Here is a 27,418-nt window from a genome sequence, read left to right as displayed (position 1 = left end):
CAAGAGGTGAAGATTCAGGAGATCGAGGAAAAAGACGAGCTCGTGGGCCTGGTGGAGAGAGTGGAGCGGCACGAGGCGCTGCACAAGACGTGGGCGGGAAGACTCGAAGACCTGGAGAACAGATCAAGGAGAAACAACTTGAGGATCCTGGGTCTCCCAGAAGGAATGGAGGGGGCCGATGCCGCGGCATATGTGGGCACAATGATCGGGACGCTGATGGGTGTGGAGGCCCCCCCGAGATTGCTGGAGCTGGATGGGGCGCACCGAGTGCTAGCGAGGAAGCCCAATGCAAAAGAGCCGCCAAGGGCGATGGTGGTGAGATTTCACCGGTTTACGGACAGAGAGAGGGTCCTGAAATGGGCCAAGAAGGAACGGAGCAGCAAGTGGGACAACGCGGAGATCAGAATATACCCGGACTGGAGCGCGGAGGTCGCTAAGCGGAGAGCGGGTTTCAACCGGGCCAAAGCGGTGCTGCACCGGAAAGGGGTGAAATTTGGAATGCTGCAGCCAGCGCGACTGTGGATTACACATAATGGCCAACACCACTACTTTGAAACGCCCGAAGAGGCGTGGACCTTTATATTAGCTGAAAAATTGGACTCTAATTGAGGGTTTGTGTGGGAGGGGGGTGTTTGAGGGGTGAAGTATGATGGTTGTTGTACATAGGGGGTCAACCACACGCAGGAAAGGATATATGGGCTGGGGGAGAGGGACAAGGCCATGACAGGAGCAGCGCCATGGGGGGCGGGCAGGCTTTGGGAAGCACGGGGTTGTCTTTCCTGCGCACGGCAAAAAAAAAAAGGGTGGGAAGGGGAACAAAGGAATGTACATTGATTGGGAGATTCCCACACGGGGGGGTTAAAGGGATGGCGGGGGAAGCCGGGGTCAGCAGGTGTCAGCTGACTTACGGGAGGGATATGGGGGGAGTAAAAAAGCTAGACGGGGATCTAGCGCGGGGGAGAGGAGGGGGGGAGGGGGGGGGGGGGGGAGAGAGGAGGGGGGGGGAGGAAGGGGGGGGAGAGGAAGGGGGGGGAAAGAAGGGGGGGGGAAGAAAGGGTTGCTGCTGCACTGGCCGAAAGAGAACGGGACACAGGAGAGGTGGCTGGGACGGGGGTCCCCCGGCTGGGGGACTGGAGAGTGAGGGAGACGTGGACAAGGGACTGGCCCAGAAAAGGAGATGGCTAGTCGGCGGGGGGGGATGGTGGTGAGAGTCCCTCCAATCCGGCTGATAACGTGGAATGCGAGGGGCCTGAATGGGCCGGTGAAGCGGGCTCGAGTGTTCGCGCACTTGAAGGGACTGAAGGCAGATGTGGCAATGCTCCAAGAGACACACCTGAAGGTGGCGGACCAGGTCAGGTTAAGAAAGGGATGGGTAGGACAGGTATTTCACTCGGGATTGGACGCAAAAAATAGAGGGGTGGCAATTCTGGTGGGAAAGCATGTGTCATTTGAGGCCAAGGCTATCATAGCGGATAATGGAGGGAGATATGTGATGGTGAGTGGTAGGTTGCAAGGGACGTGGGTGGTGTTGATAAATGTATATGACCCCAGCTGGGATGATGCTGGATTCATGAAGCACATGTTGGGACGCATTCCGGACCTGGAGGTAGGAGGACTAATAATGGGAGGGGACTTCAATACGGTGCTGGACCCAGCACAAGACCGCTCCAGATCAAGGACGGGAAGGAGGCCGGCGGCGGCCAAGGTACTTAGGGGGTTTATGGATCAGATGGGGGGAGTGGACCCATGGAGGTTTGCAAGACCGCAGACCAGGGAATTTTCTTTTTTCTCCCACGTGCATAAGGCTTATTCCCGGATAGATTTCTTTGTTCTGGGCAGGGCACTCATCCCGAGAGTGGGGGGGACGGAGTATTCGGCCATAGCCGTTTCGGACCATGCCCCGCACTGGGTGGAACTGGAGCTGGGAGAGGAGAGGGACCAACGCCCACTGTGGCAGCTGGATGTGGGACGCCTGGCCGATGAGGTGGTGTGTGGGAAGGTGAGGTGGTGTATTGAAAGGTACTTGGTGGCCAACGACAACGGGGAGGTGTGAGTGGGGGTGGTATGGGAGGCGTTGAAGGCGGTGATCAGGGGAGAGCTGATCTCCATCAGGACTCATAGGGAGAAGATAGAGGGAATGGAAAGGGAGAGGCTAGTGGGGGAGATCTTGCGGGTGGACAGGAAATACGCAGAGGCCCCAGAGGAAGGATTACTTGGGGAAAGGCGACGGCTCCAGACGGAGTTTGACCTGCTGACCACGGGCAAGGCGGAGGCACAGTGGAGGAAGGCGCAAGGGGCGACTTACGAGTACGGGGAAAAGGCTAGTCGGATGCTGGCGCACCAGCTCCGTAAGAGGGCGGCAGCGAGGGAAATAGGGGGAATCAAAGATGGAAGGGGAGCCACGGTTCGAAATGCAACGAAAATAAATAAGGTATTTAAGGACTTCTATGAAGAGCTGTACAGATCCCAGCCCCCAGGGGGGGAAGGGGGGATGAGGCGATTCCTGGACCAGCTGGGGTTCCCGAGGGTGGAGGAGCAGGAGGCGGTTGGTTTGGGGGCGCCAATTGGGCTGGAGGAGTTGAGTAAGGGAGCATGCAGGCGGGGAAGGCCCCGGGGCCGGACGGGTTCCCGGTGGAATTCTACAGAAAATATGTGGACCTGCTGGCCCCGCTACTAGTGAGGACCTTCAACGAGGCAAGAGAGGAGGGAACCCTGCCCCAGACAATGTCGGAGGCAACAATCTCCCTGATCCTAAAGCGAGACAAGGATCCACTGCAGTGTGGATCGTACAGGCCGATTTCGCTCCTCAATGTGGATGCTAAGCTATTGGCGAAGGTACTGGCCACTAGGATTGAGGACTGTGTCCCGGGGGTGATTCACGAGGACCAAACGGGATTCGTAAAGGGCAGGCAGTTGAATACCAATGTGCGGCGGCTCTTAAACGTGATAACGATGACATCGGAGGAGGGAGAGGCGGAGATAGTGGCAGCTATGGACGCGGGAAAAGCCTTTGAGCGAGTAGAATGGGAGTACCTCTGGGAGGTATTGCGCAGGTTTGGGTTCGGGGGAGGGTTCATTAGATGGGTTAAGCTCCTTTACAGCGCCCCGGTAGTGAGCGTAGTGACAAACCAGCGGAGGTCAGAGTACTTTCGGCTGTACCGAGGGACGAGACAGGGGTGTCCCCTGTCCCCCCTGTTGTTTGCATTGGTGATCGAACCCTTGGCCATATCACTTAGGGAGTCTCAGAAATGGAGGGGGATAGTCCGCGGGGAGAGGAGCATCGGGTATCGCTATATGCGGATGACCTGCTGCTATACGTGGCGGACCCAATGGAGGGGATGGTGGAGGTCATGCAGACTCTGAAGGAGTTTGGAGAGTTTTCGGGCTACAAGCTTAATGTAGAGAAGAGTGAGCTTTTTGTATTACAGGCAGGGGACCAAGAAAGAGGGATAGGGGACCTACCGCTGAGGAGGGCGGAGAGGAGTTTTCGGTATCTGGGGATCCAGATAGCCAGAAGTTGGGGGGCCCTACATAAACTGAATTTGACGAGGGTGGTGGAGCAAATGGAGGAGGATTTTAAAAGGTGGGACATGCTCCCGCTCTCGTTGGCGGGTAGGGTGCAGTCGGTCAAAATGGTGGTCCTTCCGAGGTTTTTGTTCGTGTTTCAGTGCCTCCCCATTGTGATCACCAAAGGCTTTTTCAAGAGAGTAGGTAGGAGTATTATGGGGTATGTGTGGGCCAATAAGACCCCGAGGGTTAGGAGAGGGTTCTTGGAACGCAACAGGGACCGAGGAGGGCAAACCTAGAGAGTTACTACTGGGCAGCAAATGTGGCGATGATCCGTAAGTGGGTTATGGAGGGAGAGGGGGCAGCATGGAAGAGGATGGAGATGGCGTCCTGTAAAGGAACGAGCCTGGGGGCGTTGGTAACGGCACCGCTGCCGCTCTCGCTGACAAAATACACCACAAGCCCAGTGGTGGCGGCAACACTAAAGATCTGGGATCCAGTGGAGAAGACACGAGTGCAATGGGAGCATCGGTGTGGTCCCCGATCAGGGGTAACCACCGGTTTGTCCCGGGGAAGATGGACGGGGGGTTCCAAGGCTGGCATCGGGCGGAGACCAGAAGAATGGGGGACCTGTTCATTGACGGGACATTTGCGAGCCTAGGGGCACTGGAGGAGAAATTTGAGTTACCCCTGGGAAATGCATTTAGATATATGCAGGTGAGGGCTTTTGTGGGGCGACAGGTGAGGGAATTTCCGTTGCTCCCGGCACAAGAAGTTCAAGATAGGGTGATCTCGGAATTCTGGCCTTTGCGTCCCTAGTAGCCCGGCGAAGGGTCTTGCTATTGTGGAAGGAGGCGAAGCCCCCTAGCCTGGAGGCCTGGATTAACGACATGGCGGGGTTCATAAAATTGGAGAGAAGTTTGCTTTGAGAGGGTCTGCACAGGGGTTCTACAGGCGGTGGCAACCGTTCCTAGAATATCTCGCGGAGCGTTAGAAGAAGGTCGATCAGCAGCAACCCTGGGGGGGAGGAGGGGGAATGAGAGACTGTTTGAGGGGATGGACGAGCGGGAGATAGCATGGATGGTGGGGGGGAAACGGTACGCGCGGCCAAGAGCCAGTGTATAAAGCTATGTAAATATACCATCTTGCCTTGTATATATCTTGCTCAGGGAGAATTTGAGTTATTTTGTTACGGGGTGGAGGGGGGGGGGGGGTTATTACAAAGAACAACAAAGAACAAAGAAATGTACAGCACAGGAACAGGCCCTTCGGCCCTCCAAGCCCGTGCCGACCATACTGCCCGACTAAACTACAATCTTCTACACTTCCTGGGTCCGTATCCTTCTATTCCCATCCTATTCATATATTTGTCAAGATGCCCCTTAAATGTCCCTATCGTCCCTGCTTCCACTACCTCCTCCGGTAGTGAGTTCCAGGCACCCACTACCCTCTGCGTAAAAAACTTGCCTCGTACATCTACTCTAAACTTTGCCCCTCTCACCTTAAACCTATGCCCCCTAGTAATTGACCCCTCTACCCTGGGGAAAAGCCTCTGACTATCCACTCTGTCTATGCCCCTCATAATTTTGTATACCTCTATCAGGTCGCCCCTCAACCTCCTTCGTTCCAGTGAGAACAAACCGAGTTTATTCAATCGCTCCTCATAGCTTATGCCCTCCATACCAGGCAACATTCTGGTAAATCTCTTCTGCACCCTCTCTAAAGCCTCCACATCCTTCTGGTAGTGTGGCGACCAGAATTGAACACTATACTCCAAGTGTGGCCTAACTAAGGTTCTATACAGCTGCAACATGACTTGCCAATTCTTATACTCAATGCCCCGGCCAATGAAGGCAAGCATGCCGTATGCCTTCTTGACTACCTTCTCCACCTGTGTAGCCCCTTTCAGTGATCTGTGGACCTGTACTCCTAGATCTCTTTGACTTTCAATACTCTTGAGGGTTCTACCATTCACTGTATATTCCCTACCTGCATTAGCCCTTCCAAAATGCATTACCTCACATTTGTCCAGGTTAAACTCCATCTGCCATCTCTCCGCCCAAGTCTCCAGACAATCTAAATCCTGCTGTATCCTCAGACAGTCCTCATCGCTATCCGCTATTCCACCAACCTTTGTGTCGTCTGCAAACTTACTAATCAGACCAGTTACATTTTCCTCCAAATCATTTATATATACTACAAAGAGCAAAGGTCCCAGCACTGATCCCTGGGGAACACCACTGGTCACAGCCCTCCAATTAGAAAAGCATCCCTCCATTGCTACCCTCTGCCTTCTATGGCCTAGCCAGTTCTGTATCCACCTTGCCAGTTCACCCCTGATCCCGTGTGACTTCACCTTTTGTACTAGTCTACCATGAGGGACCTTGTCAAAGGCCTTACTGAAGTCCATATAGACAACATCTACTGCCCTACCTGCATCAATCATCTTAGTGACCTCCTCGAAAAACTCTATCAAGTTAGTGAGACACGACCTCCCCTTCACAAAACCGTGCTGCCTCTCACTAATACGTCCATTTGCTTCCAAATGGGAGTAGATCCTGTCTCGAAGAATTCTCTCCAGTAATTTCCCTACCACTGAAGTAAGGCTCACCGGCCTGTAGTTCCCGGGATTATCCCTGCCACCCTTCTTAAACAGAGGAACAACATTGGCTATTCTCCAGTCCTCCGGGACATCCCCTGAAGACAGCGAGGATCCAAAGATTTCTGTCAAGGCCTCAGCAATTTCCTCTCCAGCCTCCTTCAGTGTTCTGGGGTAGATCCCATCCGGCCCTGGGGACTTATCTACCTTAATATTTTTTAAGACACCCAACACCTCGTCTTTTTGGATCACAATGTGACCCAGGCTATCTACACCCCCTTCTCCAGACTCAACATCTACCAATTCCTTCTCTTTGGTGAATACTGATGCAAAGTATTCATTTAGTACCTCGCCCATTTCCTCTGGCTCCACACATAGATTCCCTTGCCTATCCTTCAGTGGGCCAACCCTTTCCCTGGCTACCCTCTTGCTTTTTATGTACGTGTAAAAAGCCTTGGGATTTTCCTTAACCCTATTTGCCAATGACTTTTCATGACCCCTTCTAGCCCTCCTGACTCCTTGCTTAAGTTCCTTCCTACTTTCCTTATATGCCACACAGGCTTCGTCTGTTCCCAGCCTTTTAGCCCTGACAAATGCCTCCTTTTTCTTTTTGACGAGGCCTACAATATCACTCGTCATCCAAGGTTCCCGAAAATTGCCGTATTTATCTTTCTTCCTCACAGGAACATGCCTGTCCTGTATTCCTTTCAACTGACACTTGAAAGCCTCCCACATGTCAGATGTTGATTTGCCCTCAAACATCCGCCCCCAATCTATGTTCTTCAGTTCCCGCCTAATATTGTTATAATTAGCCTTCCCCCAATTTAGCACATTCATCCTCGGACCACTCTTATCCTTGTCCACCAGTACTTTAAAACTTACTGAATTGTGGTCACTGTTACCGAAATGCTCCCCTACTGAAACATCTACCACCTGGCCGGGCTCATTCCCCAATACCAGGTCCAGTACCGCCCCTTCCCTAGTTGGACTGTTTACATATTGTTTTAAGAAGCCCTCCTGGATGCTCCTTACAAACTCTGCCCCGTCTAAGCCCCTGGCACTAAGTGAGTCCCAGTCAATATTGGGGAAGTTGAAGTCTCCCATCACCACAACCCTGTTGTTTTTACTCTTTTCCAAAATCTGTCTACCTATCTGCTCCTCTATCTCCCGCTGGCTGTTGGGAGGCCTGTAGTATACCCCCAACATTGTGACTGCACCCTTCTTATTCCTGATCTCTACCCATATAGCCTCACTGCCCTCTGAGGTGTCCTCTCGCTGTATAGCTGTGATACTCTCCCGAACAAGTAGCGCAACTCCGCCTCCCCTTTTACATCCCCCTCTATCCCGCCTGAAACATCTAAATCCTGGAACGTTTAGCTGCCAATCCTGCCCTTCCCTCAACCAGGTCTCTGTAATGGCAACAACATCATAGTTCCAAGTAGTAATCCAAGCTCTAAGTTCATCTGCCTTACCCGTAATGCTCCTTGCATTAAAACATATGCACTTCAGGCCACCAGACCCGCTGTGTTCAGCAACTTCTCCCCGTCTGCTCTGCCTCAGAGCCACACTGTCCCTATTCCCTAGTTCTCCCTCAATGCTCTCACCTTCTGACCTATTGCTCCCGTGCCCACCCCCCTGCCATACTAGTTTAAACCCTCCCGTGTGACACTAGCAAACCTCGCGGCCAGGATATTTATGCCTCTCCGGTTTAGATGCAACCCGTCCATCTTATACAGGTCACACCTGCCCCGGAAGAGCTCCCAGTGGTCCAGATAACAGAAACCCTCCCTCCTACACCAGCTGATTAGCCACGTGTTTGTCTGCTCTATCTTCCTATTTCTAGCCTCACTGGCACGTGGCACAGGGAGTAATCCCGAGATTACAACCCTCGAGGTCCTGTCTTTTAACTTTCTGCCTAGCTCCCTGAACTCCTGCTGCAGGACCTCATGCCCCTTCCTGCCTATGTCGTTAGTACCAATATGTACAACGACCTCTGCCTGTTTGCCCTCCCCCTTCAGGATTCCCTCTACCCGTTCGGAGACATCCTGGACCCTGGCACCAGGGAGGCAACATACCATCCTGGAGTCTCTTTCACGTCCACAGAAGCGCCTATCTGTGCCCCTGACTATAGAGTCCCCTATTACTATTACTCTTCTGCGCTTTGACCCTCCCTTCTGAACATCAGAGCCAGCCGTGGTGCCACTGCTCTGGCTGCTGCTGTTTTCCCCTGATAGGCTATCCCCCCCGACAGTATCCAAAGGGGTATATCTGTTCGAGAGGGGGCCAACCACAGGGGATTCCTGCACTGACTGCCGCCCTTTCTGGTGGTCACCCATTTCTCTGCCTGCACCTTGGGTGTGACCACATTTACATAACTGCGATCTATGACGCTTTCCGCCACCTGCATGCTCCTAAGTGCATCCAATTGCTGCTCCAACCGAACCATGCGGTCTGTGAGGAGCTGCAGTAGGGTGCACTTTCTGCAGATGAAGCCATCCGGGACGCTGGAAGCCTCCCGGACCTGCCACATCTCACAGTCAGAGCACAGCACCCCTCTAACTGACATTGCGTCAATTAATTAAAATTAAAATTTGTCTTTTTTTAAAAATACTTTTTTTTTTTAAATTGCAAAGTTACTGTCAACTATCTGTTTTCTAGCACTAGATTTCTAATAGAAATGCGATAGCTAACTATAATATTCTCCGATCTCTGGCTTAGATATCCTCTAAATTATAATTAAGTTATTATGTTTAATTAGTTCCCAAATACTCAAAAAAATTTAGGTTAGAATCCCAACCAGCCACTCCGGTCACAGCTTTTCTGTGATGTCACTTCAGTTTCCCCCCGACACACACAATTTGAAAAAAAGGTATAAAAGTAAAAATCACTTGCTTACCTTCCGAGATGTTCTCAGGTTCTCTCGCTGACAGAGACTGCTCCTCCACCTCCAATCCTTGACCTGCACAATGCTAATAATATAATAATATAATATGGCACTTACCTTACACCAATGGGTCTTATTATTAGGTTAGAGGAGGAGGGTGGGTGGGAGACACTACACGTGTAGTGTCTCGGGTTTCCTCTCCACCAGAATTTATTGGTTGGGGGGGGGGGGGGGGGGGGGACTTGCCAGAGGTCGAACTTCCGGTTCCCGCCGAAATCCAAAGGGCTGCTCCTGTAAAGGTAAGTGGTTTTAAATACACTACTCACCTCCCAGAAGGCCCCTGCGCACCGCTGCCGCCGAAATCCAAAGGGCTGCTCCTGTAAAGGTAAGTGGTTTTAAAGTCGCTACTCGCCTCCCAGAAGGCCCCTGCGCACCGCTGCCGCCGAAATCCAAAGGGCTGCTCCTGTAAAGGTAAGTGGTTTTAAAGTCGCTACTCACCTCCAAGAAGGCCCCTGCGCACCGCTGCCGCCGAAATCCAAAGGGCTGCTCCTGTAAAGGTAAGTGGTTTTAAAGTCGCTACTCACCTCCCAGAAGGCCCCTGCGCACCGCTGCCGCCGAAATCCAAAGGGCTGCTCCTGTAAAGGTAAGTGGTTTTAAAGTCGCTACTCACCTCCAAGAAGGCCCCTGCGCACCGCTGCCGCCGAAATCCAAAGGGCTGCTCCTGTAAAGGTAAGTGGTTTTAAAGTCGCTACTCACCTCCCAGAAGGCCCCTGCGCACCGCTGCCGCCGAAATCCAAAGGGCTGCTCCTGTAAAGGTAAGTGGTTTTAAAGTCGCTACTCACCTCCAAGAAGGCCCCTGCGCACCGCTGCCGCCGAAATCCAAAAAGGTTATTGTTTGTATGGGGAAAAAATTGTGTTGTTAAAACACCTTAATAAAAATATTTATAAAAAAATAAATAAAGGTGGACCTCCTATCACTGTGAATGTATGCGGGGAAACCGAACAGTGTAAAAATACTCTGGAGGGCCTTGATGACGGTGGTCGTGGTCATGTCCGGGTAGGGGATGGCAAATGGGAACTGGGAGTATTCGTCAATCACGTTCAGGAAGTACGTGTTGCGGTCGGTGGAGGGGAGGGGGCCCTTGAAATCCATGCTGAGGCGTTCAAAGAGACGGGAAGCCTTTATCAGATGCGCTCTCTCTGGCCGGTAGAAGTGCGGTTTGCACTCCGCGCAGATTCGGCAGTCCCTGGTGACTGTCCTGACCTCCTCGATGGAGTAGGGCAGGTTGCGGGTCTTAATGAAATGAAAAAAACGAGTGACCCCCGAGTGGCAGAGGTCCTTGTGGAGGGCTCGGAGGTGGTCCACTTGTGCGGTGGCACAAGTGCCGCGGGATAGGGCATCAGGAGGCTCGTTCAGCTTCCCGGGACGGTACAAGATCACGTAATTGTAGGTGTAGAGTTCTATCCTCCACCGTAAGATCTTGTCGTTTTTAATCTTGCCCCGCTGCGCATTATCGAACATGAAGGCCACTGACCGTTGGTCTGTGAGGAGAGTGAATCTCCTGCCGGCCAGGTAATGCCTCCAGTGTCGCACAGCTTCTACTATGGCCTGGGCTTCCTTTTCGACCGAGGAGTGGCGAATTTCGGAAGCACAGAGAGTGCGGGAGAAGAAAGCCACGGGTCTGCCCGCCTGGTTGAGGGTGGCCGCCAGAGCTACGTCGGACGCGTCGCTCACGACCTGGAAGGGGAGGGACTCGTCGATGGCGCGCATCGTGGCTTTTGCGATGTCCGCTTTGATGCGGCAGAAGGCCTGGCGGGTCTCCGTCGACAGGGGGAAGGTTGTGGACTGGATCAGGGGTCGAGCCTTAATTAGGGACCCATTGTGCATAATAGCTAAAGAAGCCGAGGCAGCGCTTTAGGGCCTTGGGGCAGTGAGGGAGGGGGAACTCCATGAGGGGGCGCATGCATTCAGGGTCGGGGCCTATGACTCCATTTCGCACTATGTAGCCTAGGATGGCTAGACGGTCGGTGCTAAACACGCATTTATCCTTATTGTAGGTCAGATTAAGGATATTCGCGGTCTGGAGAAATTTTCGGAGGTTGGTGTCGTGGTCCTGCTGGTCATGGCCGCAGATGGTGACATTATCAAGATACGGGAACGTTGCGTGTAAGCCGTACCGGTCAACCATTCGCTCCATCTCGCGTTGGAAGACCGAGACCCCGTTCGTGACACCGAAGGGAACCCTTAAAAAGTGATAGAGCCGCCCATCTGCTTCAAAGGCAGTGTACTGGCGGTCACCATGGCGGAGGGGCAGCTGGTGGTAGGCAGACTTGAGATCCACCGTGGAGAAAACCTTGTACTGCGCAATCCTGTTTACCAGGTCGGCTATACGGGGGAGAGAGTACGCGTCCAGTTGCGTAAACCTGTTGATGGTCTGGCTATAGTCGATGACCATCCTATGTTTCTCCCCGGTCTTTACCACCACTACTTGAGCCCTCCAGGGGCTGTTGCTTGCTTCGATGACCCCTTCCTTCAGCAGCCTTTGGACCTCTGACCTGATGAAGGTCCGGTCCTGGGCACTGTACCGTCTGCTCCTGGTGGCGACGCGTTTGCAATCCGGGGTGAGGTTCGGAAACAGGGAAGGCGGTTCGACCTTAAGCGTCGCGAGGCCGCAGACAGTAACGGGGGGTATAGGGCCGCCAAATTTAAAGGTCAGGCTTTGTAGGTGGCACTGGAAATCCAGCCCAAGAAGGGTGGCTGCGCAGAGGTGCGGCAGAACATACAGGTGGAAATTGCGGAATTCCCTGCCTTGGACAGTGAGGTTCGCTAGGCAGAACCCCTTTATCTCCACTGCGTGTGACCCGGAGGCCAGGGAGATCCGTTGGTTTACGGGATGGGTGACAAGAGAACAGCGCCTTACCGTGTCGGGGTGGACAAAGCTTTCCGTGCTCCCGGAGTCGATGAGGCATGACGTCACGTGGCCGTTGATGGTGATCGTTGTGGTGGATTTTGCTACCGTCTGGGGCCGACTCTGGTCCACGGTAACGGAGGCCAGCTGCAGCAAGGGGAAGTTCTGGTCAGGCAGCGTGGAGTCGGCTGTGCTGGGGGCTTGAGGCCGGTCCAGGGTAACGGAGGCCAGCTGCAGCAAGGGGAGGTTCTGGTCAGGCAGTGTGGAGTCGGCTGTGATGGGGGCTTGAGGCCCCATCCAAGATGGCGTCAGCCACGGATCGCACATGGAGTCCGGGGATGCCGAAGATGGCGGCGGCGAGGGACAAAACGGCGGCGCCCACCCATCCAGCGTGGTGGCCGGGGGGCAAAATGGCCGCGCCCGTGGATCGCACGCGGCCAGGGGATAGGAGGGCGGCAGTGGGCTTTGGACGGCCAGGACCTGAACTAAAGGCTGCCGATAGTCGCTGGAGACTGCGGCCACGGAGCGGGCCTGGCAGACCCCGACATAGTGGCCCTTCTTGCCGCACCCTTCGCAGGTGGCGGTGCGGGCTGGGCAGTGCGGGCGGGGATGATTCGCCTGCCCGCAGAAAAAGCAGCGTTGGCCGGTAGCGATAGTGGGCCGTCTCATCGCGCAGGTTTGCGGGGTTAGGGGATAGGTCTGGGGGCTGCCGTTACGGGGTGCCACGCAGCCCAGGGGGGCGCCGCGCTTCCGGCGGCAAAAGCCAGCGCATTTTTATACGCAACGTCCATAGACCCCGCCAGGGCCCGTGCCTCAGTAAGTCCCAGTGTGTCCATTTCTAGGAACCTCCGGCGGATCTCGGGAGAAGTCATACCTGCCACGAAAGCATCCCTAATCAAAATTTCCGTGTGCTCGTTTCCCGAAACTGGCGGGCATCCACAGTTCCGGCCCAGCACTAGCAGTGCCCGATAGAAGTCTTCCAGTGTTTCTTCAGGGCTTTGCCTTCTAGTTGCCAGCAGGTGCCGGGCGTAGACCTGGTTCACAGGTCGGATATAGTATCCTTCTAGCAGCTCGATAGCTGCAGCATAATTCTCCGCCTCCTCGATCAGAGGGTAGATTGCAGGGCTGACCCGGGAGCGTAGAAGGTGCATTTTCTGCCTTTCCGTAGGGGTGTCGGCGGCCGTGTCAACGAAGCTCTTAAAACACGCCAGCCAGTGCTTGAAGATAGCAGCGGAGATGTCTGCATGGGGGCTGAGCTGAAGGCACCGGATCCGGCTTGATGCGGAGATCCATCCTTTCAGAAGTAATAGCTGATTAAATTGATGCACAATCAATTACTCTCGAGACAAGGTGAGTCATAACTAATAGGCTTTAATCAGCGAGAACTGTACCCAGCAGCTTCGATACAGAAAGTCAAGGCTGCTGGGACGGCATTGGTTCTTATACCCCGCCTCTCAGGGCGGAGCTATGTATGTTAGCCAATGGTAGACTCCTAGTTTTAGCCAATGGTCATCCACCTCTCAGGTACTGCAATACCTGGTATTACCACACCAAGTTTGTAATATTAAAACACAAGTAAGCTTTTAGTATGTACAGTATTACAATTGAATGGACAGAAAATGTAAATGACTATCTACTACCCCTTTCTCAAACCCCTCTTTCTAACCCACCCCACTCTCTACACACATACAGACAAATTTTGAATCTTCGCCTCAAAGGTGCACCCCGATTATGGGTCCATGGACCAAAATACTAAAAATAAAATAAAGTAAATGGGAACAAAGGAAATGCGCAGGAAGGACTCTTATGTAAGAGAGATGTCAGAATTAAATTGAAACTGTGTAGATAATTATACAGCTATGGACCAGGGAAGAGGGAGGCATGTACCATTTGTGCCATGCACCAGTGGGAGGTTTGTACCATTTTCATTATTATTCCTCATCGACAAACATGAGCTAGCAATGTTCAATGAGGGCTGATAGATAGCTCACCAATCCAGGAAGGGAACAGGAAATATTTGGCTACTTTGCAGAGAGGAGCGTACATGATTTTGAAAAAGAGACAAGAAAATCTCAGGAAGTAATTGGCGCAGAAGACTGCTAACAGGCTTGAAGACATTTTTGGTGCCAGATTGAGCATTTATCAGTGTAATAGGCTTTTACTCAGAACTTCTGGAGCGGCCTATACTTAAGGGTTGTTGGTTTGGCTGTGCTATGTTCAGTAACAATGGAAGAAGTGTGCATCATGTTCACTCAGCTCATTAGTGCCTAAAAGGGGCGGCACAGTGGCGCAATAGTTAGCATTGCTACCTCACGGCGCCAAGGACCCGAGTTCAATCCAGCCCCGGGTCACTGTCCGTGTGGAGTTTGCACATTGTCCCTGTGACTGCGTGGGTCTCACCCCCACAACCCACAGATGTTCAGGGTAGATGGATTGGCCATGCTAAATTGCCTCTTAATTGGAAAAAAAATAATTGGGTACTCTAAATTTATAAGAAAAAAAATTAGTGCCTGAAAATAGTCTTGGGTGTAAAGCCAATTTTAATAAGGTTATCGGCCATTTTGGTGGCTACCCATTTCAAGACGCGCAATAGTTGAGTAAGGCACTCATGCAGCTTAGTGAGCAGTAGGTTATTTTGAAAAAGTAAACCGTCTACTAACCCAGTTTTTCGGCGAGAATATAAGTGGGGGATGAAAAATTCTCCATTGAGAAAAAGTGGAAAATTGAAAAGTAGAGGAAAGGATAGAGATGGTTATTGCCAAAAAAAGAGACATGCTGTTGAAGATCTTCCATCTTTCGCTCATCAGGACAGATTCGCAAGAGGACTCTGATTTAAACAATAGCTCGGCAGTTAACGGTTCCTTTGTGCATTCGCCATGGAAACGCCTCAACGAGTCGGAGTCCTCTTACCAACCAATAAGCACCCTCTTTACATGCAATATTATTTGTTGTTCCCTTTAGATTTGGTATTCTTGCAATCAATTCTGATGAGTGCAAGATAAAAAGCTTCAACAGCATTTCTCTTTATTCGGCAATACTCAAGTTTTGTTTTACCGAACGATGAGTTGTATTAAGAGGGTCACAAATTTTATTTAACATTTTTAATTATGATCAATGTAACAAGACTTCAAATCGTATGATATAATTACACTTCTGTGATAGTTTATAACATTCATATACTCTCCTGCATCTACACATGTTGATGATATATTTCATTTGGTTGCACCAAAATACTTGTAACCTTACAAACATCCACCAGTGTCACATTGACTGAGGAAAATCTAGGTAGGTAGGAATATCTTGAGTTGTACGAATCTGTACTGATTATTGTATTCCACTGATGTCAATATAAATATCCTGCCCCAGCAATGTGCAATAAAATATCTAACCTGGTATAGCCCGCGAGAGAGAACTCATGAAATCCAGATTGTAGAAATGTCTTGACTTTCCACATTTTCCGATGCAATTTTGATGAGAGACTCACAATAAGACCCCAAACTTGGTGTCTCTGTCATCCCATTTTTCAGCTAGGACGAGGTAGGTGTGAGACCGACAGAACAAAAATAAACTGACTTTCAGCCTGCTGCAATTTTTGAAGGGACTGATTTAATTTAGCCAGTGGTCCTCCGAACTTCTATTATTCAAAGCAAATCAAATTCAATGATGATGTTAGGGGTCCAAGGCTGCTTTCAGGCAATTATGTTTGACAGCTAATGGTGGAACCACCTATTTCATGGAGCAGGAAATGGCCTGAAAAATATGGCTGAATTCTCCAATCGTCAACGGCGAAATCGCGATCGGCCGGAGAATGCGTTTTTACGCTGGAAACAGGGGTGGCTCCGTTTTTTTTGTTGCTCCGCCCCTCAAAAACGGCGTACTCGAGGTGTATGCTGCAAGCCGTAGGGACGGCCTCAGGACGTCAACTGAGCCCCCCTCGATGGGCCAAGTTCCCGATGGGGTGGGGCGGGTGTCCTCACAACTTTCGGGGACCTCATGTGGTGGCTGTGGACTATGTCCAGCACCGTCCCAGTCGGGGGGGGGGGGGGGGGGGGGGGGGGGGGGGCGGGGAGCTGTTCCACTGGCAGGGCGGGCTTCGGCGGGGGCTGGGAGGACTGGTGGGGGGTGGTCCGGGGGTGGCTAAGAGGGTCACAAGGGGCGGTTTTTAGCAGGCGTGGCCGTGGACCCGGCCATTCTGCGGGGGCTTTATGTGGCGAGGCTGCTAGCCCCCCTCCCCCCACCGGATGGAGGATCGGTGCGGAGGCGGTGCCAACGTTTTGTCGTAAGGCCAGACAGATCCTGCGGACATAGTCGCAGAATCGGACAATCCAGCCCAATGTCTCTTAAAGAAATCACTGCACTTAGCTCTGTAACATTAGAAATAATTTATTTGCATCTTTTTGGGAAGTGAGATGCGTAGAATTGCATATCTGCATTTTACATCCAATTTCTTTCAATAATGCTCAGTGTCATCACTCCCACCCACTGATAAGGGCCTTGCTGCAAGCCTGTGATCTGTGGAAGACCTGCTGAATTCTTCCCCTCCCCCTTCAAAACACCAAACTGTCATGCACTTGCACCTCACCAGCTGAATGCAAAGATCTCGCCATCAGAATGGTTTGGGACTCTTGCTGGTGACATTAGACACGTATTTTACATTGTTTCATCCACTGCCCACCTGATGTATGCCAAAGATGCTAATCAAGCCCATGTTTCTTCATTTTGTCTGTACTTACTCTAAATTTGGGATTTTTACACTCCCATTGAATGGATAATTCTCCATGATTAAAGCCACATTTTTGACATTAATATGTTCTGATTATTCTTTTTAGATATTAAATAGCCAGTAGTTGTGTTTTTAAATATGTCTAAATATGGGGTGGCATTTCCCCCAAAAATGGCAACGTGTCAGGTTCTGACTGAAAGTCAGCATATTTCTCCCCAGAGAATCAGGCAGGTTTCCGTCGAGATCTTTGCATACTTTGTGATTTTTTTTTTCGATGGGGGCATGTTTTGCGGCATCATTGTGAAGGGCAGGCCAGTGCCCCAAGCCGCTCCCCCTCCCCAGGACTTCTGGCTTTGGGATCCGTCATCTATAAGCTCTGCCCTGGCTTCACCCCCTTAGGCCCATCCCATAAGACACGGGAGCAGAATTAGGCCACTCGGCCCCTCGCGTCTGCTCCGTCATTCAATCATGGCTGATAGTTTTCTCATCCCCATTCTCCTGCCTTCCCCCAGAACCCCTGATCCCTTATTGATCAAAAACCTATCTATCTCTGTTTCAAAGGCACTCAGTGATTTTGCCTCCACAGCTTTCTGTGGCAACAAGTTCCACAGATTCACCACCCTCTGGCTGAAAGAATCCCTCCTCATCTCTGTTTTAAAGGATCGTCTCTTTAGTCTGAGATTGTGTCCTCTGCTTCTAGTTTTTCCTACAAGTGGAAACATCCTCTCCACATCCACTCTATCCAGGCCACGCAGTACCCTGTAAGTTTCAATAAGATCCCTCCTCATCTTCTAAACTCCAACGAGTATTGACCTAGAGTCCTCAACCATTCCACATACGACAAGCTCTTCATTCCAGGGATCCTTTCCAAGGCCAGCACATCCTTCCTTAGATACGGGGCCCAAAACTGCTCACAATACTCCAAATGGGGTCTGACCAGAGCCTTATATAGCCTCAGACGTACATCCCTGGTCTTGTATTCTCGCCCTCTCGACATGAATGTTAACATTGCATTTGCCTTCCTAACTGCCGACTGAACCTGCATGTTAACCTTAAGAGAATCGTAAACAAGGACTCCCAAGTCCCTTTGTGCTTCTGATTTCCTAAGCATCTTCCCATTTAGAAAATAGTCTATGCCTCCACTTCTCCTTCCAAAGTGCATAACCTCACACTTTTCCACATTGTATTCCAGCTGCAATTTCTTTGCCCACTCTCCTAGCCTGTCCAAGTCCTTCTGCAGCCCGCCTGCTTCCTCAATACTACCTGTCCCTCTACAGATCTTTGTATCATCTGCAAACTTAGCAACAATGCCTTTAGTTACTTCCTCCAGATCATTAATGTATGTTGTGAAAAGTTGTGGTCCCAGCACCAACCTCTGAGGTACACCACTAGTCACCAACTGCCATCCTGAAAAATACCCCTTTATCCCCACTCTCTGCCTTCTGCCAGTCAGCCAAACCATGCCAGGATCTTACCCTTAACACAATGGGCTCTTAACTTATTTTCCAGTCTCCTATGCGACACCTTGCCAAAGGCCTTCTGGAAATCTAAATAAATCACGTCCACTGGTTCTCTTTTGTCTAACTTCCTTGTTACTTCCTCAAAGAAATCTAACAGATTTGTCAGACGAAGCCGTGCTGACTCAGTCCTATTTTATCATGCACTTCCAAGTACTCCGCAATCTCATCTTTAATAATGGACTCTAAAATCTTACCAATGACCGAAGTCAAGCTAACCGGCCTATAATTTCCTGTCTTCTGCCTCCCTCCCTTCTTAAACAGTGGTGTTACATTAGCCACTTTCCAGTCCTCTGGGACCCTTCGTGCCTCCAGTGATTCCTGAAAGATCATCACCAATGCCTTCACAATCTCCTGAGCTATCTCTTCTAGAACCCTGGGATATAGTCCATCCGGTCCAGGTGATTTATCCATCTTCAGGCCTTTCAGTTTCCCCAGAACCTTCTCCTTAGTAATGGTCACTGCACTCACCTCTGTTCCCTGGTTCTCCTGGAGCTATGGTATCCCGCTGGTGTCTTCCACTGTGAAGACTGATGTAAGTAACTATTCAGTTCATCTGCCATTTCTTTGTTTCCTATTATTACTTTTCCAGCCACATTTTCCAGTGATCCAATGTCTATTTTTGCCTCTCTCTTACCTTTTATATATTGAAAAAAACTCTTCCTATCGTCCTTTATATTACTGTCTAGCTTCCACTCATACTTCATCTTCTCCCCCCTTTTGCTTTTTTAATTGTCCTGCTCGCTTTTAAAGGTTTCCAGTCCTCTGGCTTCCCACTACTCCTCGCCACTTTGTATGCTTTTTCTTTCGCTTTTATGCTGTCCCTAACTTCCCTCATCAGCCATGGATGCCTTGTCTTCCCCTTAGCATGTTTCCTCCTCCTTGGGATGAATTTCTGTTGTGCCTCCTGAAAACCCCCCCAAAACTCCTGCCATTGCTGTTCCACTGTATTCCCTGCTAGGCACCTTTTCCAATCAGCTCTGGCCAGCTCCTCCCTCATGTCTTTGTAGTTACCCTTACTTAATTGGAATACCGTTACATTTGATTGCAGCTTCTCCCTCTCAAACTGCAGTGTAAATTCTATCATATTGTGGTCACTGCTCTCTAAGGGTTCCTTCACCTTAGGTTCCCTAATCAAGTCTGCCTCATTACACATCATCAAATCCAGAATTGCCTGTTCCCTAGTAGGCTGTCACAAGCTGCCGCAAAAAAATATCTCTTAGACATTCCACAAATTCCTTTTCCTGGGATCCACTACCAACCTAATTTTCCCAGTCCACCTGCATATTGAAGTCCCCCATGATTATTGTAATATTGCCTTTTTTACATGCCTTTTTTACATCCCCTTCAGGCCCCACTCACTTCAGGTTCCTCCTGAACTGCCAGGTTGGCACTGCTAAGGTGCCAGGTGGCAGTGTCACGGCACTGCCCTTCCATGTCCCTAACCACCCGGGGGCTACAGTGACCTCTGAGAGCTTGGCGTGGTCATAACATCTGGTCTCCATTTTTGGAAGATTCGGCATTTTGAAGATTGAAATGGTAATCAGGTTCACATCCTTCCTGGCGTGAACCTGAATACGTCGCCAATTGGGAGAGCAGGGATATCACATTCTGCGTTCTCCCCATCACAAGTTATGTCAACTCGGGTTATGCTATGCAGATGCCCTTTGCATATCTCCCTTTTAATTTGGTCTGTGCAGCCCATATGTTATGGCCCTCACGTGAGATATTTCGGCCCAAACGGAATTTGCATCAGAACGAAACAGGGCCAGAAAATCACCCCCATAAATGCCATTGGTCTTAAGTTATGAAGTTGCTACTCTTGTTTGAGAGTTTTATCAATTGAACAATTTTTTCTTTAATGTGCTGTATTCGACAGAATCTGAAGATTCTTACACAATTCGATGTGGCGTGTCTTCACAATGTCAGCATGTTGGTCAGAACATAAAAGATGTTACTCATTGCTCAGGTAAGTAAAAGAAAGATTTGCAAATGGTTATTGTTTGTTCCTTTAAAGACCTATTTTTACATTGCCTATTATAAGATAATAAGATTGTAAGTGTGTGGCTATACTCACAGTGCGGCTAGGTAGGGAATTTTGGGATGTTGACCCATTAGTAATTAGAACATAGAACATAGAACAATACAGCGCAGTACAGGCCCTTCGGCCCACGATGTTGCACCGAAACAAAAGCCATCTAACCTACACTATGCCATTATCATCCATATGTTTATCCAATAAACTTTTAAATGCCCTCAATGTTGGCGAGTTCACTACTGTAGCAGATAGGGCATTCCACGGCCTCACTACTCTTTGCGTAAAGAACCTACCTCTGACCTCTGTCCTATATCTATTACCCCTCAGTTTAAAGCTATGTCCCCTCGTGCCAGCCATATCCATCCGCGGGAGAAGGCTCTCACTGTCCACCCTATCCAACCCCCTGATCATTTTGTATGCCTCTATTAAGTCTCCTCTTAACCTTCTTCTCTCCAACGAAAACAACCTCAAGTCCATCAGCCTTTCCTCATAAGATTTTCCCTCCATACCAGGCAACATCCTGGTAAATCTCCTCTGCACCCGCTCCAAAGCCTCCACGTCCTTCCTATAATGCGGTGACCAGAACTGTACGCAATACTCCAAATGCGGCCGGACCAGAGTTCTGTACAGCTGCAACATGACCTCCCGACTCCGGAACTCAATCCCTCTACCAATAAAGGCCAACACTCCATAGGCCTTCTTCACAACCCTATCAACCTGGGTGGCAACTTTCAGGGATCTATGTACATGGACACCTAGATCCCTCTGCTCATCCACACTTTCAAGAACTTTACCATTAGCCAAATATTCCGCATTCCTGTTATTCCTTCCAAAGTGAATCACCTCACACTTCTCTACATTAAACTCCATTTGCCACCTCTCAGCCCAGCTCTGCAGCTTATCTATATCCCTCTGTAACCTGCTACATCCTTCCACACTATCGACAACACCACCGACTTTAGTATCGTTGTGTATAAATTGTGAGGGGACTGAGACCGTACCCAATATATTCTTACAAAATATAACTAGAAATATCTTCATTGCTGTCTCAAAACTGAATCGACATCTGTCTGTTACCCTCAAACAAAAAAAGCTACCTGGCAGTATTGTGCCTTGTTATCTCTGAAGAGACACCGATGACCCACTCTGGGCTGCACAGACCACATTTAAGGAGAGCCAGACAAAGGGCATCTGCATGGCATCAACCAAGTTGACCAACTGGAATTTACTGATTTGCCTTGCTTTCAGTTCTATATCTTTGAGACATTTAACAACCACAGAGACCCAGATGAGTGGAAAGGTGGGAGTCATGTGACATGGCCCTTTAGTTTGTGGAATCAGTAATATTGCTTTGCAATACTGCAAAGTCAGCCTGCCTTTTTACCATCTAACTAGCAGCCTCACAGACAAGGAGCTTTGGCCCAGGTTGGACACCTGGCTCCATCTACACTGCTTCTAGTGGAAATTCTGTACTATTGTCGACGGGACTGATTAATCTCTGCATGCCTATCTCATTATGTGAAGTCAACAGCACCAGAAAAGTGAATTAAGCAGCTTTGGTTTCAGCTCACTGATCTTCGTGAAAGAATACCACATTTGAATTTGATCCTGGACTCTGGAGCCCACGCCATTCAACAAAAGAGTTCAGAGTCCAGTTACGGGTGTGTTTAACGGGGTGTTTCGCAGCACCTGCAACACCAAGAAAGACCCCGTAATTCAACAGCACTTAGCTGCTTGTTTTGGCCTCGCTCCATCAAGGCAGCGCTTTAGTCATTTCCTACACTGATGAGCTCAGCTCACCTAGCAAAAAGACTACTCACGGATCAGGGTGCCATTTTTAAAGGCAGTCTTGATCCTTTGATCCCCTCCCTCAATGACACCACTGCGGTCTCCCCCCACAACTTTACCCAACATACCTCTTCTGGGTCCTCGAGCCCCCATTCACCCCCAACTCTATGGGCAAGGCAATCCTGGGCCCGATCTCTGGCATGGGCATCCTGCCACCTTGGCACTGCCAGGGTGGTGCCATGGCAATGCCCCTGCCAGCCTGGCAGTTCCACCCGGGCACACAGGCAGTGCCAGAGTGACACCTCCAGAGTGCCAGTTCAGCAATGCCAACGCGTCAGCCTGGCAATACCAAGGTGCCCAGGTGCTAGAGTTAGTGTCAGGCTGCCACCTTCCACTGTCCCCAATCACCCTGGGGAGTCCAATTAACTCTTCCCTCATGTGAAGAGACCACAATTGCATACAGTACCCCAGGCATGACCTCATTAATGCCCTATATAATTCTAGTAAGACTTCTGTACTCTTTAGTCCGATTCCCTTGTAAGAAAAGCTCACATACCATTCCTTAATGCTTGCTGTAGATGTTAGCCTTTTGTGATTCACGTCAATGGATACTCAAGATATTTCTGAATGAAATATTTGCCATTCTCTCACCATTCAAAAAAGATTTGGGGCCTTTTATTTTTACAACCAAAATGGACAACTTCATACTTCACCAAATTGTATTCCATCTGCAGTGTTTTTGAACACTCATCCAACCTATCTATATCCCTTCTCATAGCATATTTTTCCACCTAACTTCCAAATACTGAAAAATTGAATACTTTATACATGGTCCCCTCATCTAAGTCATTAATGTAGACTGTAAAGAACTGAAACCCAAGTACTGATCCTCACAGTACCCTGCACTTTGACAAAGAGTCATCCAAGCTCCTTTCTCTATCCACAGATGCTGTCAGGCCTGCTGAGATTGTCCAACATTTTCTGTTTTTGTTTCAGATTCCAGCATCCGCAGTAATATGCTTTTATCTTGCAGTACCCCACCAGTTGCAGCCTGCTAACCTGAAAATGTCCTATTTATTCTTATTTTCTGTTTTCTGTCCACCAACCAGTTCTCAATCCACGCTGATTTCTCACCCCGCAATCGCAGAAGTCCAAATTTGTTTGTAATTATCTCTTGTGTGGCACATTATCAAATACATTTTGAAAATCCGAATACATTGGCCGGGATTCTCCGACCCCACGCCGGAGAATCCCCGGGGAGACGTGAGAATCGCACCCCGCCACCAGCTTCCCGATTATTCCCCGGCGATTCTCGGGCGCCCGCGGGATTCCCGCCGCACCGGTCGGGGGCCGTTGAAAGCGTGGAGGGGGGGGGCCGTCCTGGAGGGGGTGGCGGGGTATCCGACCCCAGGGAGAGGCCCTCACGGTGGCCTGGCCCGCGATTGGGGCCTACCGATCGGCGGGCAGGCTGGTTCCATGGGGGCCTATATTCCTCCGCGCAGGGCCCTTGTAGGGCTCCGCCATATTGCCCAGGGGCCGGCACGGAGAAGGTAACCCCCGCGCATGCGCGGAAATACGTCGGCCGTAGCGTGAATTCGCGCCGGCCGGCTGTAGCTGCGGGGACCACTCCGGCGCCAACCTAGTTCCCTAGGAAGGACAGCATTCCCCATTATCGGGGACCGTTGATGCCGGAGTGGTTGGCGCCACTTTTCACGCCGGCGTGGGGACATAGCCCCATTATTGGAGAATCCCGCCCATGATATCCACTGGGTTTCCTTTATCATTCTTCCTAGTTACATCCTCACAAAGATCCGAAAGATTTTTCAAACATGATTTCCATGATTTGTAAATGGTATATTGATTTTGCCCAATCATATTGTAATTGCCTAAGTGCCTCAATACCACATCCCTAATAATAGATTTGAGCATTCTCGCTTCTAGCAAATACATTTGTTTCTCCTTAACCACTCAGATTCAACATACAGTCTAAATCAGGAAGTGTAAGTTAGAGTATTTAATTTGATGCAAAATCATTGGAGAATCTGAAGGAATGAAAAGCCACATTTGTAAAAAAAAATAAGAATTTTCATTGCTAACGAGGTTGTTTGGCAGCAAGACTTAACATACCATTAAAAATTCATTAACTTTTTCTGGTGTGTTTAATTGGTATCAATAGATAAGGACCATAAATTCCTACCCTTCCATCCATGTGTATGTGAAGCCTTCTGGTGAGATATTATTAAACCAAGGTTTCTGGATGAGCAAAGCTCGTTGGGCAGCAAATTCCGGATTTCCATGTTGAACTGGATATCTACCATCCTGACGAATGTGATATAAAATAGTTACTTTAGAGATATTAGTTAATGTAATGTAGAAATAAGCCACTTTGATTCTGGCAGATAGAGACAAAGGGATTTGAGACCGCATGGAAAAAGCAAGAAGAGGTGTGTCTATGAGAGTGATGCTGCATTGATAGGGGCCAGAGAAAGGGATTGGAAGTGAGCCAATCAGAATAGATCAAACAGGTCAGGAGGGATATAGGCTGACCTATGGGCGTCGAGTATGTGAAACTTGATACCATTTGAATTGATTTGCAGAGATCCCTTTGTCTCTTTGTTCATTCGCTTTCTGGGATGTAGGAGACTGGATGTCTCTTATGTTTCTGTGAGATGAATTAAGCTTGCAAGCTAAATAAAATAACTTCTTTTTACGTGCGAATCCATCTCGACTTTTATTGAGGCCAGACTGACGGAGAAAGAAATTTGGGAATCAACAATCCGATTTGCTCTTCAATAACAATCACTATTATTCCTACTGAAGAATCCATGCCATTGTTTCAATTAGCAATCCATTATTTGAGTAAATGAAATGAAATTCACAATGAAATTGTGCAAATAGGGGCTGGTTTAGCACAGGGCTAAATCGCTGGCTTTGAAAGCAGACCAAGGCAGGCTAGCAGCATGGTTCAATTCCCATAACAGCCTCCCCGAACAGGCGCCGGAATGTGGCGACTAGGGGCTTTTCACAGTAACTTCATTTGAAGCCTACTTGTGACAATAAGCGATTTTCATTTCATTTTTCATTTCAAATAGGTATAAAATCTTTGGCTTTCAGCGCAAGTAAACATTTCATCAAATGAAACAAAAACAGAAAATGCTGATAAAGCGCAGCAGGCCCGGCAGCATTTATGGAGAGAGGAACAGAGTTAACGTTTCAAGACCTTGGGCGTCATTCACCGACCCCCCAGCGGGTCGGAGAATGGCCGTTGGCCGCCGTGAATCCCGCCCCCGCCGGTTGCCGAAGTCTCCGGTACCGGACATTCGGCGGGGGCGGGAATCGGGCTGCGCCGGTTGGCGGGCCCCCCGCTCGATTCTCCGGCCCGGATGGTCCGAAGTCCCGCCGATAAATTGCCTGTCCCGCCGGCGTAAATTAAAGTACCTATTTACCGGCGGGACAAGGCGGCGTGGGCGGGCTCCGGGGACCTGGGGGGGGGGCGCGGGGTGATCTGACCCAGGGGGGTGCCCCCACGGTGGCCTGGCCCGCGATCGGGGCCCACCGATCCGCGGGCGGGCCTGTGCCGTGGGGGCACTCTTTCCCTTCCTCCTCCGCAACGGTCTCCACCATGGCGGAGGCGGAAGAGACTCTCCCCACTGCGCATGCGCGGGAAACTGTCAGCGGCCGCTGACGCTCCCGCGCATGCGCCGCCCCGACATGTCATTTCCGCGCCAGCAGGCGGGGCAACAAAGGCCGTTTCCACCAGCTGGCGGGGCGGAAATCCCTCCGGCGCCGGCCTAGCCCCTCAATGTTGGGGCTCGGCCCCCAAAGATGCGGAGCATTCCGCACCTTTGGGGCGGCACGATGCCCGTCTGATTGGCGCCGTTTTGGGCGCCAGTCGGCGGACATCGCGCCGTTTGGGGAGAATTTCCCCCCATATGACTTATCTTCAGCGAAGAGTCATCCAGGCTCAAAATGTTGGAGGGTGGGGGGGATATTCTGGTTCCACCATCGGTTAACCCCCTGCTGTGGTTTTCCCGGCGGTGGGGCTGGATTCGAAGGGAAATCCCATTGACAGCGGCAGGACCAGAAGAACCCACCGGCGGCCAGGAGTGGAGTGGAAAATCCCCCCCGCCTTGTTAACTGTGTCTCTCTCCAGAGATGCTGCCAGATCTGCTGAATTTTTCCACTATTTTCTGTTTTTCTTTCAATGCTCCAGCATCCACAGTATTTTGCTTTTATTTCATATAATGAGTTCTGCAAACGTGAAGGTTTTTATTCATTCTTCAGTGCGCGCCTGGAGCTTCTGTTGTAGTCTGTTGGATGTTAAAATGTCTGTCAGTACTTAGCCGAACAGCTGTTGAAGGAATGTTGCCATTTTTTCTTTCCAGGGTTGAATGCTACAAACCTGCCAACAGTAAAAACAACAGCAACCTTTAAAATCCACGCGGGAAGATGTGAGCTAAGGCGAATCAAAGAGAAGCTTAAGAGCAGCCTAAAGCAGGTCTCTTCAGGTATATAGCTTTATTTGTATGGAAGACACGTCATTTTAGGCTGCTAGCTCAGTCTTTTGTTAAAGATCACAAAAGAAAATTGCTCTGAGTATTATTGCTCCATCTGCACAACTCCTGCTCTTTTCCCAGCACAAAGAATCAAAAGAACAAATAGATCTCAGTTGTTTTTGACCAAGTCAGTCAAGAAAGTAATTAAAGCTTGGATCACTTGTATTATTCTCCTCTGTAAACTATTTACTTACAGAGTGAAATTGACTATGTCATGTCTTTCATCATTGCCTTCACTAATTGTCCATCAAATTAAAACTCACTTCACTGGAAACCAAATACATTCATTTTTCATATAGTTAGTTGTACAGATAATAGCAGAACTGGAAGTTTATTAATATTTACTTTGAGTTTCTTGATTGCCTCAGTTGGCAGGAATACTACCACTAATGATAATCTTTATTGTCACAAGCAGGCTTACATTAACACTGCAATGAAATTATCATGAAAAGCCCCTGGTCGCTACATTGCGGCGCCTGTTCGGGTACACTGAGGGAGAATTCAGAATGCCCAAATGACCTAACAGCGCATCTTTTGAGACTTGTGGGAGGAAACCAGAACACCCGGAGGAAACCCACGCAGACACGGGGAGAACGTGCAGACTCCGCACAGACAGTGACCCAAGCCGGTAATCGAACCTGGGACCCTGGCACTGTGAAGCAACAGTGCTACCCACTGTGCTACCGTGCTGCTAACAACCATACAGGAGAGAGGGTTCCAGGTTTGTGCCGTGATCTCACCTGGGTTAAACTGGGGTGCAGCAATTGGCTTCAGCTTCCATTACTGAGGGAGAGAAGGGAGAAAAAATTGTTTTTTTTCCTGATCCCGATCCAGTGATCTCTTTTGTATGTGGACATTAGGTGGGTATAAGTTCAAGCTTGACTAATTTGTCCTGTG

The 27,418-nt window shown here is 49.9% G+C and overlaps 1 protein-coding gene across 12 annotated transcripts in view; it reads left to right on the top strand.

Moving 5' to 3' along the window:
• The window catches only part of scube2 (signal peptide, CUB domain, EGF-like 2), a 239,031-nt gene that overhangs the window by 122,412 nt on the left and 89,201 nt on the right, over window positions 1-27,418 (top strand). For 10 of the 12 annotated variants that reach the window (XM_072466498.1, XM_072466495.1, XM_072466497.1 and 7 more), the window contains 2 exons: window positions 20,019-20,108; window positions 26,351-26,473. The exons of the other annotated variants lie outside the window; for them this stretch is intronic. In XM_072466498.1, the coding sequence (XP_072322599.1) occupies window positions 20,019-20,108; window positions 26,351-26,473 (213 nt within the window). The remainder of the gene's footprint in view (window positions 1-20,018; window positions 20,109-26,350; window positions 26,474-27,418) is intronic. 12 annotated transcript variants of the gene reach the window in all.

Source organism: Scyliorhinus torazame, chromosome 10 (genome assembly GCF_047496885.1).
Source record: "Scyliorhinus torazame isolate Kashiwa2021f chromosome 10, sScyTor2.1, whole genome shotgun sequence".
NCBI classification, from domain to species: Eukaryota; Metazoa; Chordata; class Chondrichthyes; order Carcharhiniformes; family Scyliorhinidae; genus Scyliorhinus; species Scyliorhinus torazame.
The sequence above is the reverse complement of the archived record's forward strand: the minus strand, read 5'-3'. Positions and strand labels throughout refer to the sequence as shown.